The sequence below is a fragment of the Battus philenor genome, unplaced genomic scaffold (assembly GCF_028537555.1).
Source record: "Battus philenor isolate CCGP_79_NKW_IND1 unplaced genomic scaffold, ilBatPhil1.0.hap1 SCAF_20, whole genome shotgun sequence".
In the NCBI taxonomy this organism is placed as follows: Eukaryota; Metazoa; Arthropoda; class Insecta; order Lepidoptera; family Papilionidae; genus Battus; species Battus philenor.
In genome coordinates, this window is record NW_027181683.1 from 7,265,884 (window position 1) to 7,284,223 (window position 18,340).

General features: G+C 30.7%; 1 protein-coding gene across 1 annotated transcript in view; it reads right to left on the reverse strand.

The window, feature by feature from the left end:
- Positions 1-18,340, reverse strand: part of LOC137923109 (uncharacterized) — a 39,911-nt gene that overhangs the window by 6,019 nt on the left and 15,552 nt on the right. The window contains exon 3 of the mRNA XM_068766260.1: positions 798-909. Within this exon, the coding sequence (XP_068622361.1) occupies positions 798-909 (112 nt within the window). The remainder of the gene's footprint in view (positions 1-797; positions 910-18,340) is intronic.

An 18,340-nucleotide genomic window follows, 5' to 3' on the forward strand; every position in this document is an offset into this window, starting at 1 on the left:
AAATGACGGGAAATAGGCCCCTCTTTCTATTTAGAAAAAAGTTGAAGTAAAAAAGGGGCGGTCATATTATTAACGATGATTTCCTCCAAACAAACGTTGGGTGTACTTGGTTAATAAGATAAAATCGAGCAAGCGCTCGCCGAGTGATAGAAGGGGTTGGAAATGGATATATATAAAACTAATAATATTACACTACTATATTACAATATTTATTTAATAATTTAGAGCTACTTTTTCTGCTGCAAAATTATTGTATTCATTTATAATATTATATTCGAGCAGTGGGAGATCAGCTTTAGAGGATTTAGACATGTCATCGTAGGTCCCGGGTTCGATTCCCCACAGGCAATCTTATTTAATTCACACTTTGTACATTAAAATTACTACTGCTCACAAACAAGTTTCCATAGAATGGATAGTAGCGTCTTCAGCATACCACAATACTATACTGCGATCGCCAACCTGCCTGCCAAGCGTGGCGATTATTGTACATAAATGTCTTTGGGGTAAGCATTTTTGAAGGTATGAATCAATATTGATCTCAAAATACCAGTACTAGCTAATTTTTGTTATAATAAATTATAACTTAAACTTTTTTAGTGGTGCCCAAGGCTTTAATGAAAAACAAATTTTCTAGACAACAACTATTTGAAACCTTCTTTGAGCAAAATATTATTGTAATAATTAAATAAGTATTTTAAATGGACACGAAATTAGAGACATACAGATATATCGTTGTTATAGTTTTATCCCTTAAAAGACTTAATTAAAGCTATATGGATTTAAAGGAAGATAACCTGGAAGAGCCGATTCGGATGTATGCTTGCCAGGGGAAGGTGCCAAATCCTGCGTCATCTCCACCCACTATCCGCCGTTGAGCGGTCTGTTTGTTCACTGCTATGCCACAACCTGAAAGAAACAAAAAAAAAGTTACTAAGATGTCGTTAAACTATATATATTAAATCGTTTATGACACATTGATTCTTTCAAATATAAAGATTAAAAATAAAGATAAAATACGTTTTATTCAAAATCGTCACCTTCTTTTTTTATTTCATATTTTTTTTTATTTCTGTACGACTTTTATTGCAAATTAATATACGAATTTTAATATGTTTGGTGGCTATTTGTTTTTATTTTGAACCAATTATTATATTTAAAGGATGAATTCAACAATTATTTAACGGATTTTATTTCGCTGACAATTTTATACCAAAATTGTTGTTAAATACAATTGTTGTATTTGGATTATGTACCCAAGTTTACCAATGAGAAACTGAACTTTAATGACAAATTTAACCACGAGCGTGTCCATAACCGAAAGTGAAGCTTGAATAAATTTTATTGGTTCTAAACCAACTAAAGATTGTTCATTAACACTATAAGTACGTACATATAAAGAGTATGAATATCAATTATTTATAAAACTGTATAGAGTAAACGACTTAAGAGAAAAAACTACGAAGGTATCCACCTATCTGCGTTGATGAATATGCACTACGATTGTAACCCTTTTCCAATAAGACGTACTCCATAACTATTATCTTTAAAAAAGGTGCTTAGAAATTATATACATATAAACTTCTTATATATATATAAGAAGTTTATATGTATATAATTTCTATTATATGTATTAGAAAAATCTCTAAAGTCAAAATCAAAATCAAGGCAAAATAGCTTTGTTATAAAAGGTCATCTATAATTGTCAGCTTAAAATTAAGTTTACTTTACTAGTAGTTTACTTTACTACTAGTTTAGTGTACTTTACACACTAGTCCTTAACGCGCCACTTTAATGTTTTTTTGGCAGAGCTTTGCTTAATAAATTTCATGAATTTACTATAACAAAAAATTACTTCGTCGCTTCCAACTGAGTGAGACACCTTATATAAGTTTGTTTTTTTTTCCTTTGATTACATTGCTGGAGATCACTATTTGTCTTAAATTTACTATTTATTTTTATGTACAGATATTAGATTAACGTAAATATAATGCGACTGTATTCAAAACTATCAAAGATGATGATACATAATCTGTTTAAAAAATTTTCATTGGTGAACACCAACATTTTAAATTCTTATTTATTCAATGTTAAATAACAGGGGCAATTAATTACCTTCAAAAACCTTCTCTTTCAAATTCTGTCGAGGACTTATTAGCTTTGGGAGCTTTCGTAACCAAGACAATAATTTATTTTCAGAAGATGTTTTCGTAAACAAAAATATTAACACACATAATGTCCATTTCATAATGATTCACTTTGATAGGCTCTTGCAGGAAACTCTGTCTTAACTTTCACAATATTATCACTTACGTATTAAGTTAAGAAGTAGAATTCGTTCAAGTGGTCACTTTATAATTATAAAGTTTCTCTAGGAAACAGTTAATTTATGTTCCTAGATTTTATGCTAATAGAAACCTATTACATCTAGAAATAAAATGTGTTAGTATGAAAGACACTTCTATAAATTGATCCCATTAAAAGACTAGTGCCAACTTATTTAAGCTTTGCGCAGTTAATTCATGTATGCATTCACGGAAACCATAAAGTTGAATCCAAGCAGTAGAATCATTTATTGCATTAATCTTTTATTCTTATTAAAGAAACAAAATTGTTCAAAAACAGAGAAGAGAGTAGCTGCTATAAATGGAACATGAGGGAAAGCTTAATTCTCTCATAAATCTTTGCGCAAGAAATGAATTTATTCTTAGCATACTAAATTTATTATCGACGCATTTAAAGAAAACTGAATATTATTTAAGCCTTAAAAATAATTTCAAATGCGTTTTATGAGTGCAGCTGATTGTTTTGATTGAAAAGCTAAATTAAATAACTTTTTGATAAATCTGTGGTCATAGGTACATAAACTAAGTACAGATTACTGTTATTCTTAAGGTATTAAATTTTTAATATTCATCTCAAATATATTTTTATCCGTGTATCAAAAAATACACCAAATATTGGACATAATTAAAAATCAGAATTTTCACTGTGAATTTGATGCTTTAATCGAATAAATATCATTTAATATTTTAATTACCTAATAACTTCATTTATTAATGCTTCGCGGATAACGATAAAGATTTTCCGTACAATGTCAAACATTGTTAATATAAAAGTTCAAAAAACTTTAACGGCTCAAACGAAATTTTACCAGTATATTATCTCGTATTTAGACTTACTTAACCCCCATCAAGTATTTAATATAATATAAAGTTATTCGCGGATTTATAAATTAAAATAAATGAAACCAACTTAGGTTTTACTTTTATACAATTCTGCGGTAAAATTCAAAAATAATCAGTAAAGGGCACTATGGTTTATTTTTAGATCTAAAGAAGAATATTCATGGATATAAACAACACAAGCACTTAGCGCACTAGTTCACAAAACTTTTAGTATTACGCGCACCAAAAATGTCCGACCGACTCAAAACCGTATTCGATACAAACTAAAATTTTCGTTATGTTTCAATAACATGACATAACCTATTTACGCAACTTAAGTCGAGCATGCTTATCATGTGCACATAATATGAATTCAAGTATTTCCTAATACTATTACGAAACGTAATTAAGAAAACAAATTTTAATTATGCAAATTATATTACAATAATATAATACACGTCCTCTATTCTAATAGAGGAAATAATAAATTAAGATTTGTGTAGCTTTGTTGCGTATTTCAGGTTTTTCTTACTATGTCTTGCAAATAAATCAAACTACATGAAAATATAATAAGGCATGTTCAATTTTACAGTAATTATTACAAAACGTCGTTATTTGTAAAACCCGGAAATAATTTTTAAAGCCTTACATATTTATGCAGATAGATCCATTAATATTCTTTCAATAATAATGTTTACGTAGCAAATGTTACACGTATGAGAATAAAAATCGTAGCTTAGTTAATATCGTTTACAAAACCTAGGTTGGAACCCAGATGGAAGCTTACAGTAAATGAAAATCAAATGAATGCCTCTTATAAATATACATTGAAATCTTTCTTGCGCACAACACCTTGTATCTTTAAGGCAAAGCCAAAGACTAAGCCATAGTAGGAACTTTAATATTAAGATGAAAAAATAATTCCTCTTCCTCTTTTAACCTGATAGATGCGCACAAGGCATAAGTCTCCCTAAAAATCACCACGATTACCGCTTGCGGTCATCTTTGACTCTCCAATAAAGTTGTCTCAAGTCTCTACTTGAGCGCTACTCGCATCCAGCGACTTCTCGTGATCTTAACTATGTCTTCAATCGGACTACGTTCCCGCATTAAATAATAATTAAATAAGGGATATTAATATAGTTCCATAAATCAAATTCAAAGTAAGATCAGGAGATATGACGTGGCTAACCAGAAAATAAATAAAAAACTGCATTATATACTTTTGGAAATTTTAAAAGTAGTTTAAAAAATAATCTTAAGTGCATAGTTTGACAAAGAGTGCAATTTTTCTTTTTTAAATAAGGCCGTTGAAGATAAATTTTTGTCTATAATTTACAGAAGCGTTACTCACGAAACTGAATGAAATTGAAAGAAAAGAAATTGTACTCATAGAAAGATTTAAATAAGAGGAAAAAATGTACTCTGTGATGCAGTGTGCATAAAATTCACGTAATGTTGATTTATTTTAATAAATTTCCTCGAGTTTGCCCTAGGGATTAGGGACAGCAATGTATGGAACCTCCTTTATATTAAAACCATCAACTTTAAAACTATATTTCCACCAGAACCTACATCATTTAACTTGAAATGTTCTGTTTAATCTTAAATCTGTGAACATTGAATCATGTCAATCATAATGGTTATATAAATTGATCTCTGCATATCAATATGAGTAAACGATTTTATTTATTTTAATACAATCAAGATTCATGCGCATGATAAAGAATCACAAATTGAGAAAGTCTATATGTCTATTGATAATTAAATGATGTGTGAAACTACGGTCTGCAATGGATTATTGGTGAATGACTGGCGTTATCTATTTGTTATGCACAATGACAATGCAAAGAACATTACAAAAGGAAATACATAACCCTGTATACCATCGCTTGTGCGTTTATCATCTGAGGGTAGATATAAGATGATGAATTTCTTCGGTTAACTCATTAATGAAATTACTTTACGCTTTGTTAAAACAAATTACATTATTCCCCGAACAGTATAAGCTTTAAAGGGATAGGGGTAAGGCGTACCATATATTATAGAAACAGCACAAAATTAATATAAAGGGTGTCAATAAATAGTGTTTACACAAAGATACATTTATGAAAAGTGTTTGCGAGTAACAATTATTTTATCCAGTGTTATATCGATGTTATGAATTGTGCGTTTTCTGGTTTTAACTAAAACATGTATATAGTAAAAATATAATACCTAATAATATCCATACACTAATACTTTTATAATATAAATTAAATAACATGAACCACCACATAATTTGTGAAATTTTATTTTATTTTATGAGTTATATTCATGTAAATTTAAAAGTCAAAATACTGAATAAAAATAAATTATCAAAATATGCACGGCTAATTAATTGTCAAAACATTGTATTTCAAAAGGACCGTGCAAAAAAAAAGTCCTAGACAACCAAACTCAAACAATCGTTGTTAAACAACTTAATTATGTAACTATATATATATATACATATATATATATACATATATATATACATATATATATACATATATATATACATATACATATACATATCTATATATATATATAATCGTATATTACAGTAACAAGGATCCACCCTAACCATTATTAAATCTCTTCGAGAGCTTGTTGTGATTTTCGTCAATTATTATAAGTTGGATAGGTACGAATTATATACTCGCAATTATTTTAAAACTACAAACTAATGTTCGTGCCCGCCGATTCAATACTAGAAAGCCTACCTTTACAGAACATTATGATTTAAATCTTTTAACGAGTTAAGGCAGCATACGTTTCTAATGATTTAAGATAACTCTTCGCTAACGACCCGTGAACTCTAGTCCATGTATTAAATAAAAAATGATTTATTCAGATTGTTGTTTATAATAAGTAAATGAACGTTTGCAAAAAAAGATGATTAAATATTACAAATTTAGGCCCAAATGTTATAGAATACTTCGATGTGTATGGTTCTGTATTTCAGTCAGTCATCTATGTCTTTCGAAATCTATTACTGTTACTGTAATACAGAATAAATAATTAAAAAAAAACATGTTTTTATTTAAAAATTATTTGCGAAATTTAAAAAATACGAAACGGCACATCTAATTCGACTTATTAATTCTTTTTTCGTTAATGCACGAAGAGGATCCATAGAGAAACAAAAATAATTAATTGCGAGGAAATTAATACAAACAGCGTTTTTCTCTTAGCTTATCACTAGCTAACGAACATTTGACATCAATCAAAACCAAAAGAAGCATAAAGAATTTGGTCAAATGCAAAATACCTTGTACTAAAGATAGCATGTAGAAATTAATCATATCACTACTAAGGACATGTAGCACATATAATAAAATACATGTTTTACAAATAATCATTAGGTATCGCAAAGAAATTAATTCATAATATAATTATCTCTGAACGGATATGAAATAGGTTCGAATGTGAAAATTACTGTGGACAGAACGTCGCACTAATTTGTCTATACCCAAAGGACTCAAAATCGGACCAGTCTATTCAGTTTGCCCAAATAGAATCCTCGAGTAAGTCGATCGCGTTACACGGAGAAGCTCACAGAATGGACAGGCTTACGGTTGTTGGTTATGGTAAAGGTAAGACAGCTAGAAGAAGGTCACCTATTCGGTGGACTGTCACTGTTACTAAATCTTGCAACACCCTCGTGCACGACTCCATAAAACTTTCAGAAAACAGCCTGGAGAAAAATTATAGCGGACACTAATTTTTTTGGCAAAGAACCTCAGTAACAGGGAAACGACTAAAGAACAGCAGATAATAAATAACACTCATTTCTTAATTTTTTCTATTCGATTGCGAAAAGCCAAACTTTTATCATTACTACGTCTGATAGAGAAACAAGGTATAAATAAAAAATCACATATATGCAACCATGGCCCATATAAAAGCTTTTGTAATAACATTGAGAGCAATAAATACTGTAAGCTATTTGATTTCTAATCTTTTTTACCCATCATAAAGGCAAAACTAAAGCTAAATTCAGTATTCAGATTATTTCCTGTATATAAAATCCGCACCGCAATCTAGATTTTGAAATTGAAACGTCGATTTCAACATTTACCGCAGAAAGATAATCACGACATTGTGTAATTAGAACATATGTATAATTAGTGTTTTCATTTCTTTGAACAATACCTTTTTGATCAATTTTAAATATATATAATCTAAAGTACCGAAGTAGTTTGCAAAAAAATGACATTTCCTTATTTATTACATTACGCAAGGAGTACATGAAAGATGATCCAAGTGCAAGTTACGTTAACTTGAACTTTCACGGCGCGCGGCACACGGCTGCAGTTGCAAATTACTTGAGTGAAGTTTGCAAAACACAGATATAATATCGATGTTCTTGGCATTATCGATACTTCTGTAATATTTTGGGAAATGTATTTTTTTTACATTCGTTGTATTATTACTCATTTTATATTTTATTTATTTAATATACATAAAAAAACTGACAAATTCAAATGATTATGATTAGATAAAACGAAAAAACTATAAAACTAAAATATTGTTATCAGAGTCCACAGCATAAGGGGTAAACAAAAATAACTTTTCTAAATTATTATAAAAATAATAATTTTCTAAATTATTGTAAATATAAATGTAAAAAGAACATCTATTATCATTGTAAAAAATATAAAAAAACTCATATACAAAATATTTGTTAGAAACTAAAATAATTCTTTATTATAGAAAGTACTTTTTTTATTAACTGGCCAGACGAAACCTTACTTTCAATCGATCTGGCTAGCACCGACGTTAGACTGATCTCAAAACCGACTTCGAAACCTGATTAAAAGTCATTCTAAACAAAGATAATTCAGTAGCCATCGGTAATACACTACTAAGAGTCTTCGATTACCTTTCATATCTCCGCTAATATAAAATCTAAATATAAAGTAATAAAAGTACTAATGCGGTTGTTGCGTGTGTGTAAAATTGAGTGAATATAAAATTTAAAATAGTCGACTGTATAATACAAATATCGATAACTCGTTCCAAGATGGAAAGTTCCCTCTCTAGCCAAACCGTAGTGACAAGGAAGACATTCATTTTCCTCTATATGGGTTCAAGTCTCAAACGGCATGTTGTTAATGGCCAGCTCGTTACGTGGGCCCGAGAAAGTGTTTGACCAGCGAGCGCAAACTATAAGTAACTATTAAGATCGTTTACTTTTTGACCAAAACATGATGTTCTAAATTGACTGTACCATAAGAAAGGCTACTCGAAAGTCAGTAATGTCGATCTTTGTAATAAAATTTAGAGATGGCGTCATTAGGCTGTCACACGCTTTTGTTGTTTTTTACATAAGGAATAAAAACGTAATTGCGTAAGTAATCATGTGATTTAGGGCAATGACGTGAGTAAAAAAAGAAAATATACAGTAAATAATAAATTTGATGTTCTCATGATCTTAAAATAATTCTTTGTAGGCTTTCTTGTAACTGAAACTAATTTTAGTTAAATACACAATAGCTAACAAGCCTTTCGTTGATCTCTTATTTTAGAATACAGAAACTTATTACGCTACGCCTTTAATAACGTAAGAATATGACATATAAATGTTCTATTTCAGTTACTATATGTAAATAAAAAAATAACAAATAAATACAAAACATGAACAAGTAAAAAAAAAGAACACCTGAATAGAAAAAATTAAGAAAAATCAATGTTAAGCAAAACAATATTTCACGCATATTTTAAAGTAATGTGAAATAAAGTGAGATTGTGATCGCATTCAAAGTTTCACCGTCGCTGGGAGAATAAGTGTCCACGGGTGGTTTGGGTCGGTCGCAAACATGTAATCTCGTAGGATATTGCGCAAACGTTCACCCGTCGACGATAATTTCACGCTAGCTTAGCATCGGTTACAATGCTATACCCGCTCGCGACGCTAACGTGGTAGTTATGTCTTCGCGAATTACTTCTCGGAGATATGCGTGGACGACAGAACGACAAATGCATTTTTAGTTATAGACCTGATCCAAATGTAACTATAGCAAACAATGCCTTAAGATGATGAAGAAGATATAATGGATTTCAAACGTACACGATAAAATAACCATTAAGATATTTCAAATCAATATATTATCCCAAGCTATGAATAGGTGAATTTATATATTTATTGGCTGTAAATTAATGTATGATACACTCTATCCCAAAATCGATGTTTTCAGAAATAATAAATAACGTTTTGATAATATAGCAAGAAAAGCGTTTTCAAATTCAGATTGCTAAATTTTAAAACTAATACTGTCTATTGTCTATACCTACAGATTATACTGCCAGACCTTAGTGGCCTTCCAAAAGAAAAAATAAATAAATGAAAGACATTTTTATAATGAGTGGCCACTTTTTGATAACAAATGAGTTAGACATTCGATCATTATAAGCTGTTACTTTATCTCTATCTAGAACCCTTATTGCCCTTATATCACCATTTAAAGGCCTGTTCTTTTTGTTAAATGGGGTTATTCGAAAAACAAAATTTGTGTGCAAAAATCGAACGGATAACAATAAAATCTGACAACGTGCATTAAATTTGGTTTGCGCAAGCATACATCCGTGTTGCGCTTTCACTTCGACACGAGGATCAAAGGAGGGCACGAGGGAACGTTTAGACTTCTTATTGCCCAAAAGGAACTTAAACAATGCTTTTTTAATACGAGCCTGCTTTAAAAGGTTAAAAGCAGTAAAAATCTCCTAAATATTAATGTTTATGATAACAATATATCTAAGTATTTATTTATGTATACATATATAAAAACCAGCTGTCCCCCGCCCGCTTCCTATGATACGTACTTGCTTATGTGGGTATAAAATGAACAAATCCTGTTTGACATACCAAAAAAAAATATTCTGGCTATAAGAGCTTTAATTTCAAAATATGCATTTTTTTAACAAACCGTTGGTTCCTTTTAAGGGGCTTACCCATTTGCGGGTAAAGTTTCGTAAAATTTATAATCATCTGAACTATACTCGGCGAAAGAAATTTATTCATACCAATTTCAAGTCTCATGGTTCCAAAGATATCGTGTTGAGTCAGTACGTAGGTGGAATTCTATGTTGCATACATAGATAGTTGTTAAATAACTAAATTTGTAGTACTTGCAATTTATTTATTCTAGTTAGTCATGCAAGCTGCGTTCAAAATCTTCATCAATAACCTGCGTAAAATAGGTATTAGCATATTTAGCTTATAAGCCTATAACAATAAAATATTGTATTTTGAAATTTTACATAAGGATACTAATTAGATAGTAATTTTGTTCCTCGAATAGGTATTCTAGGACTGATACCAATAAAGCATTATTTAATTTTTACTCTATTGCTTCACATTACATGAATTTTTTACCATTTGGTTTTTATGCCTTACATTGTTCTTTAATAATGCCTTATGACCCGTCTCTATTTTTTAATTTAAAATAGCCCTTGTTATGGTAGAGGTTATATGGGGAAAATTTTTGTTACTCTTATTATATTAAAATTATGAATTACATTTTACGCTATTCATTCTATTGCTAAGAACTATTCAAACCGTCCACAAATTTCTCCTGAAATATTCCTGACATTCCTTAAAAAAATATTGATTCAGAAACCTAATACTGGCTGTTGTCCAATAAAGACGATAAGAAAGCGACTGTCGAAATGAATATAAATATGCAGTCTTGTGTAACGTAAATTTTACATAATCTGTGACTCAGTATCAATAAAATTTTGCAATGTACCTAAAAGGCTGAAAATACTTAATCACTGGCAATCTGATCGTCACACTAACGTCATCATTAACTTGGTTAATTTATATATTTGCCGGGTCCTTAATAATTCTGTTATATTAATCTTAATCTACCCTTATTTATATTTAAAGATATCTTGGACCTGTCAGCGAACCGACGTTTAACTTAAGAATGAAATAAGACGATAATGAGATACTTCTATTCTTAAAGTTTCCTCGTACTGAAAATTAAAAAAAAAAAGATGAATGAACCCTTTCTAACCTCATTTAACTATAATGAATGAATATTATATTAATAAAAACTTAACTATTCTATTTCATCATTATCGTTTCTACCACAGGACTTCCACTGCTATAGGCCTTCCTATTTTATTTAAAGGGTAATATTGTTAAAATTTAATAAGAATATTTTTCAGACTTTTGAAAATATTTATCATGGTATCTATTATTATTATAAATTCCCAGTTTTTTATCCGTTTTACAAAAACTAAAATCGGAAAAATTAGACATAATTTGGTCTTTATAAGGCTTGCCTAAGGTAGTCTACGAAAATAGCAATCTAAATTTTTTTAAACATAAGACAGCACCTGCTGTCAACACATGATGTGAGACTTGTTGTAAAATACAATATAAAATGTCTCCCGCAATCTTATATGATAAGTTTAAGGAAAAACTATACAGTATATATTATTTTGTAAAAGATTTAAACAAAAAATATTCATATAAATGCGAGTTTAAAGTAATTATGTAATAAGTAGCCTGAGAGCTAAAAATACTTTGCCACAGAACCTAATAGTACATTATGATTACATTGCATGGGGTCTCATAAATTGTAACCGATATACTGTTGTAACTATGGTAATGATGTGTTATAACATATATAAAGTGCAAGGTCATTTAATAATTATTCTCAAGGACACAAAAAATCCATTCGGAATATATAAATATTGAACGCGGGTACGACCCAGATTGCTTTCATTTGAATTCAGCTACACCAGCTTCCTATTCTGTCATACCGCTTACGCAACACGTGGCTTCGTACAATTAAAGTAACACACGCGTGAGGATCAATGATTAATTCATTTTAATTTAAACAATGCTCTGGAAATTAATGTTTCTATTTCAAGTTTCTTAATATTAAAGCTCACTTGTTGTTATTTTTATTACTGTTTATTTTATAAAGAAATAACTTTCTGTGACTTACATACTTAATTTTAACGGAATACATGAAGCTTCACATTATGTAACCAACGAGTCATGTGTTATTTGGCCAACATCTCTCGCAGAGAACATAGCTGGCTTCGATAAACCATTTTTGACTTTTTTACCATTAGTCGTAGGGAAAGCAAGCGGTCAAAACCACGGCGATAATCATCAATTCGCTGGTCTTGTTTAAATCATCAATAACTAAACTCTCTTATCTTATATCTAGAGGAAAACCGAAGACAGGATGGTTTGGAAATAGTTTGACATTCAGTCAAGGAGTTTCAATACGGAGAAGACTTTTAGATATAAAGAAACAACAGAAGAAGAAATATGAGGTGTAAACATTGCATCACTTAAAGCTAATAATAAAATAAAGGATGATTATACTCGTAACCCCATCTTTTCGGTCTTTATGCTTTCGAGCTTTTGAAATTTCCGTGGAAGTTTATAGGAATGGCGAGTTCGCGATATGAGTATTAAATTATGTTATTTATATAAAATGAAATTGTTGATATACTCGGAAACAGATATTTATTGAATAATTCTTTTTGTATTTTCTCTACTATTTTAAAATATTATCTAGTACAGGGTATAACGGTACAGTGAATATTATCACAGACGTCGTTTTTTTTTTTATTATAAACACTAAAACTCGTTGAACTCTTGCTAAGATCAGCGACGAAGATGAGTTATTATTATTATGTGTTAATAAATAAAGTTAATAAGGCACAATCCACCTATACATTTAAACTTCAAGAAATAAAAATATACGGAATATACAAATACCTGGATGTAGATAAACATACGTTTTAATTAATATGTTTTCAATTCAGAGCATACAGGATCGAACAGGTTACTATTATTCACACTCCAAAAGCAACATGTTGATAAATCACTTTTTGCAGCTCCTGCAGCTATCAATGTAAGGAAATGTATTACAAAAATCGATAAATCGGATGTAAATAAATTCCATTAATCAGGCATGGAATCTCTAAAACCTTATTAATAAGTCATATATTTTCCATACATAATTATTTATTGCTAATAATCTGAACTATTGTGCAATTATTAAATTAGGACGTCCGCAATCGGAGTCGGTTAACCAACTTATCGACACAGTGAGCTATGTTTGTGTACGAGGTAACGTATTATGTCATGTTTTGAGAGAAAGTTGGTTAACTGAGCAGCGCATTTGTTTGGCCAACTTTTGGCTAATTGTCATTAGCACGTACCGGTTGGGCTACACCATCGTTGTTTGCTGTTATACCAGTTTAGTGGGTTATGGTATGGCGCCTAAGTTACGTAATAAGTGCCGGATGCCCAGAGTATTAAAATTAGTCAAGTTCATCAGAAATTATACAATAAATTAATAAAAAAAATGGTATAAACCCTTCTCCATAAAGGTAATCAATGACCTGTACGAAATTTTAAATAAAATCTTGTATGGTTGATGTCATCCAAGATTTTTACAAAAAGGAAAATTACTTAACAAAGTGTCAATATCCTTAATAACATTGTAGAGAAAGAACGAACAATTATAAAGGGTAATATTAAACTTACTTTAAAAATATATATATACATTTAAATACTTCTATAATTCACAAAGTACATTGCACTCAATTAAAAGAAAAACCAACAAAATAAAATGATCAATACACTTCAATTCTAAACGTTCATTTTACGCCAACTTAACGACTTATAAATGTATAACAGCGTACGTAACCGTATTAAAAAGTGAACCAAAAAGTTTGTATCAATTTTTCTATTACCGCAGAATTAGATTAGTGGAGAACAATGGAATGAGCGAAAGCGAAAATTTCGAACATTACGAACATCTGTAATACATGGCTAGTGGGTGGATATTATATAGGAGAAAGTTGGAATTTAAATCATTCGGAAAAATCACTTCCACTGCAAAAATAGCAAAGAGGGTGTGTCGTAAAGTTATTTGTTTTCCAATAACAATAAGATTTAAAGATAACTAAACATATAATTAATTGCGATCACATCTTGTTTAAAGAATTTAGATTGAAGAATATAGATAAAAATATTTATCACATTGTGTTTGTCGACACATTGAGGAGTAGTTGTTATCATAGTTGTACTTATAAATTTCTACTTCTGTCTATTAATAAGAATTGCCTTTTGGGAAAAGCCTTAAAATACAAGAGCTCAATCAAAAGAATCGTGTCTGCCAAAATATATACTAATTAAAATTATTGCAGTGTTATTCGGTTCACGTATTTCTAATAGCTAAAATTTTACTTAAATTCGACTTTAGTAGAAAAAATATCGGATATGAACCTCGAAAGCTTTGTCTAAACTTATTTTATACCTTTTTTCTGTTACATATTTTCTAAGAGAAATTATTGTTGTATTTATATTTTCTGTTTCGTGTCTATCATTTTTAGTCAGACAAATACAAAATATAAACATTGATCATTATTCTAGTACCAGAATAGTACAGAATTAGGAATATACCTCAGAATCTCTTACTTCTGTTTGAAATTTCGCGCAAAGGTTTTCAAGAGTAGTGAATACCTTTAAAGTTTAATTTACTACAATGGCCTAACTGAATTCCATTACCAAATTGGATAAGTGTTTACGGACATAACAGATATCAACTGGACGTAAGAATTTTACTAATTAAAATATTTATTTTAGATAAAGTATTTTAATTTAGCAATAATAAATTATTATCTAATAAAATGTAAGTAGATTACAATTCGAAAAGTGATCATCAAGCTGTAGATATTTTAACCTCACCAGATACGTTTTCATATATCTCTACCATATTCGCTGCCACTTTTAAATTGAGCCACACATAAATAGGCGGTACCAATCACGGTCGCTGACGCGTGGTTTCCTCTATTTCCTGAAAGTACCTTTCACCGTTTAATTGTACATTTATAACAGTTGCAAAGAATAATTTGTTTACATTCATACTCGTGACTTTACAAAGATAACGTAAAAAAATAATATTGCCCACAATTTTTATTTTCTATGTGACATTGGTATTTTTCAATATTCCAAGTTAATTCTGTGGTTAAAATAATTAATAACGTAATATTTTTGTACATCAGTATAAGCTTTTCTATTAATTTAAATGTTTGCTAGTACCTAGCAAGGTATTCGTTAAGTGTTAGAATTCTTATGACACCTGTTTTCCTGTTTTTAAACAAGGGTATTTAAAGCTAACCTCAAGACCTCAAACGTGTGGATGTCTTTAAGATATGACATTGGGATAAAATATTGTGTATCTCCTGGTCCATATAGCAAAGGGACTAATCAATACTCAACAAGCTCAAACAAACAAACGAATGTAGTTATCATTATATTATTTATTTTGTTCTCATCGCTTGAAAACATTGGGTGAACAAAGTGAATTCTGTTTCTCTATTTTGTTGTGACATGTAAGATTGTAGGAAAAAAAACTATTAAGTCCTACCCCGTAAAGAAAAGTTTACAACAAAAAAGATTACAAGACAAAATAACTTGTGAAGGGGTCGCGGTCAGGGCCGCTAATAGTGATAAATTTCTCTGACATTTATTTATTTTCTAAATTGAAAACGAGTTTCAATATAAAACTGTTATGAATTAATAATTATCGTTAAAACTTAATACTGCGAAAGAATGTATATCCGATATCAAATCAGGGTACTACACATGTGAGTGTAGACACACACTCAACATACATCCGTTCACTCTGTCATAAGACATTATCCTCTGTTTCGCTTTTCTTTTTGCCTTCTTTTTATTTTCATTTTAAATTAAAAATGATGTGTACTTCGTTATTGACGGAGTGTATATATAAATGTTTATGACAGCTGTGGAGGACTTTAAAATAAATAAATAAGGTAGTACTCAAGTAACGATGGTGATAAGTGACGAATTATCACTTAGTCCACAAATCATTAGTAGGTTTTAGGTCTGTCTAAAAACAAGGGGTCCTTCCACGGGATGTGGGCTTCTTCTCGCCGATCTTATTGGAAATCTATGGTTGAGGCCTTTAGCAGTGAACGTCTTACCGCTGAAATTATGGCAGTGAAAAAGGGCTACTTCAGGAGCTTCGGCTAAAGGCTATTATAGAGATTTTGCAATAGTTCGGAATATCGCCGAGGGCGGACGTTACATTGTGTAGTCAGGCGCATCATTTACGGTTTGGGCCATCGTTCGTGCCGTTTAGCATTTGACTAAAGTCAAACTTCCGCTTAAACGGATGCTATTATCGGGCTATATGTCGTCATTAATTACTACTTTCTGTAACACTCCGTATAGGAATTAAATTGTGAGGGAAATGTGCGGCTTTCGATAAGAACTCTTAAATAAAAGTAGATTTATACGATCGCATGTTAATAATAACCTGCCTGTAGTTCTCTTCTAGGAGAACTTGCATAGACCCATGTGTCAGTCGTTATTCGTGTTCTCCGTGTCTATGTCAGTTATAATTTGATACGCGCTGTGTATGCGCTTTCTATACGATCGATGATCGTAATGCATCAGTTCACTAGAAAATTATACTCCAATCTATCATCCTATGCACTATTATTTATTTGAAAGCTGTATGCTGCTACTATAAAGTACTAAGAACGCCGGTATTCTAGACATTCTTTCATATGAGGCTCTGAAACGTGGTCTCGCAACGTTCGAGAAAAATGTAGCGCATACATAAGTAAGGCCGTCATCGATCAGCCCAAGATTAAGACCAGGCTTACTACCAACGAGTCCTGAGTTATTTTGGCCGCATTTTACTTTACTTAAACGAACTACCAGTTGTAGAGAAAGTATATAGTTAAAGATCATGTGAACGATCATCTTCCCGCTTTTCTTATCAAGTCACATGAATGACTAGACTCTCTATTATTACTACTCTAAAGAAAGTAGGTTCATGTGTATGGAAGAACTTATTGTCGTTTCCGTAAATGATGAGCACAACCTCCAGAAATGAGATTGACTGAGAAGAACTTCAAATGTGTTTCTCATTAATATTATTACTGTATGTAATGTTCATCGAAGAAAAAAACGATTCATCATCATTGACAAATTGCATTAAAAGACTTATCGAATTAAATACTTAGTAGACCCTTCGTCCGTCTAGTCTCTTTTTGTCTCTCTGTTCTCACAGTAATTTACTTCCATAGGATGCTAGGGTCATGCAGTTGTTTTCTTAATTTCACAAGATTGTCAGTGCGTTGATCTTTTAGGTGGTTGGGCAGAAGCTCCATGAAGACTAGGATGTACTACTCTACATGCACACTGTATGGTCCCGCATTCAAGAGGGAATCTGTAATGTCCATCTTTTATGTTATATTACCCGGTTTCTTAGCATTCTGTTCATAAATATAACAAAACAGCGATTTGAAATTTTTTGCATTTCAGTGCAACATATCGAAACTTTCTCCATTCTCTTGCATTCCTTTGTAGAAAAGGAAAGTTTTAATCATATTATTTATTTCAGTCTCACAAACTTCTCAATTCAAAATTTTTATAACAGTTCCTTTCAGCCGCAAGTCGTATATTGTTAAACATAGAGCTCTCCCATAGGTTTCCAATGATACCAATTGGAAGCGGTCTGTATCCATCGTTTTCCGGTTACTATAACAAGGTCGCTAGTCCACGCTTGTCGGTATACTATCCAACTACCTGTTCTGCGTGCTTTGTAGCCTGCACATTGCCTCCTCAACTTCAACATACTTATTAAAATATTATTAAAATATTATTGCTGTGCTGGCTCACCGATGTGATTTAAGAAAATGGCAGCCATGCTAGTCCCCGTTGACTCACTCAATCCCGCCGCTAGTATAAAACTGGACACCCACATCTTAACAATATTTTTCAATAGAGAAATAAACCTGCTGTTTATCTCGATAAATAATGAATTTAGTGAGTTAAAATGCCACAAACGCAATAAATAGGTCGTTGAGACGCTTAATCTATAATGCAGTTTTATATTAGAATATAAATGATTAAAATTTATATTTAGCCTAACGTTAAAAAGTTCCTATTTAGCATTGAAAATAAATTTTATTTCACGGCTATTAACAGAATATGACTTAATTATAATGTAGTATCACGGAAGATGAAGTACAAACAATTATACTATAATAACCAATGCATTGTTTGAGCAATTCATTTAATTACCAAGGTTTTATTAAGAAAAGATAAATACGTTATAAAAGTTGACAGT